The sequence below is a fragment of the Propithecus coquereli genome, unplaced genomic scaffold (genome assembly GCF_000956105.1).
Source record: "Propithecus coquereli isolate 6110/MARCELLA unplaced genomic scaffold, Pcoq_1.0 Scaffold494, whole genome shotgun sequence".
NCBI classification, from domain to species: Eukaryota; Metazoa; Chordata; class Mammalia; order Primates; family Indriidae; genus Propithecus; species Propithecus coquereli.
In genome coordinates this window covers 338574-339762 of record NW_012150774.1, presented here as the reverse complement: position 1 = coordinate 339762, position 1189 = coordinate 338574, and the positions used below count along the sequence as shown (strand labels likewise).

Below are 1189 nucleotides of genomic sequence, written 5' to 3'. Positions count from 1 at the left end.
TGTCATTAGTATGTTCCCATAGTTATACATATGACTGGGCCCTAAAAACATCCAGTTTGCAAACAATAGGAATATACCCTTGTAAGTGACCACTATCATTTTCTTTTTCTTTCCCTCCTTTGTGGGCAATTCTTTCACCCTAATTTACAGAATATAACCTTGAACCTTGTGAAGATCCTGGAGTTCCTCAATATGGTAACCGAATTGGGTTCAACTTTGGTGTTGGCGATACTCTGACCTTCTCATGTTCATCGGGTTATCGACTGGAGGGAACATCAGAGATCATCTGTCTTGGTGGTGGCCGACGAGTGTGGAGTGCACCTCTGCCAAGGTGTGTGGGTACGTGGTCAGCTGCTTTCATTTGCTTGTATGTGTAGTCACTGTCCATGAAGTTGCATGGTTATACACCCTTCGTTTTTTATAATCTGTTGAATTTCTTCATTTATTTCATATTAATTATTTCTATTTTTTTTTAACTTGGCAATCTGGTGTACCTCAGTTAACTTCTGTAAAGCTACATTCAAGCAACCATGCTTCTAAATTTGTTTTCAGATGATGGGGATAAAAAATGAATAAGATAGATGGATAAAAAGATAGAAATAGAATCATATTTTGAGAGCTCACAGAAAATGGAATTCTTGTATTCTATTGATAATATATTCTAACTGAAGTTTTGACAAAATTTTATAACTTAGAATTAACACGAATAAAAGATGATTACAAGGGAAAATATGTCAAATGAAGAATAGGTAATTAATTTAAGGGCTATGAAGGAATGTATTGGCTCAATATATAATAGGTAAATTAAGGTGTTTATTAATTTCATGTTGTGAAATAAATAATAGCAATAATTAAAGTATTGGAAGTGTGGAGCCACCACCTCAAACTTTGGAAATAAATGTTTTGACTGAAAAAAGGGGGAAAAATTTGGTAGAAAAAATGAAAGACTTTTTCATTTCATAGGGATATAAGTCATTCCCTATTTAAATTAGAAAATATGGAGATGAGAAATTCTTTAGGCCAGAAGCTGTCTGGTGGTTATCAGTACTTATTCTTATGATAGAACAGTATGCATATGGTCCTTTTATTATTTCAGAAAGATATTGAAAATTCTCATAGGCATTTAATTTGAATTAATTGTAAATTTAATTGTGGATCAAAAATCTAAGTTATAATATGCTACAAAATC

General features: G+C 32.6%; 1 protein-coding gene across 1 annotated transcript in view; it reads left to right on the top strand.

The window, feature by feature from the left end:
* Positions 1-1189, top strand: part of LOC105819659 (CUB and sushi domain-containing protein 3) — a gene marked incomplete at both ends in the record, with an annotated part of 761280 nt that overhangs the window by 432191 nt on the left and 327900 nt on the right. Inside the window, one exon of the mRNA XM_012655960.1 lies at positions 151-339. Within this exon, the coding sequence (XP_012511414.1) occupies positions 151-339 (189 nt within the window). The remainder of the gene's footprint in view (positions 1-150; positions 340-1189) is intronic.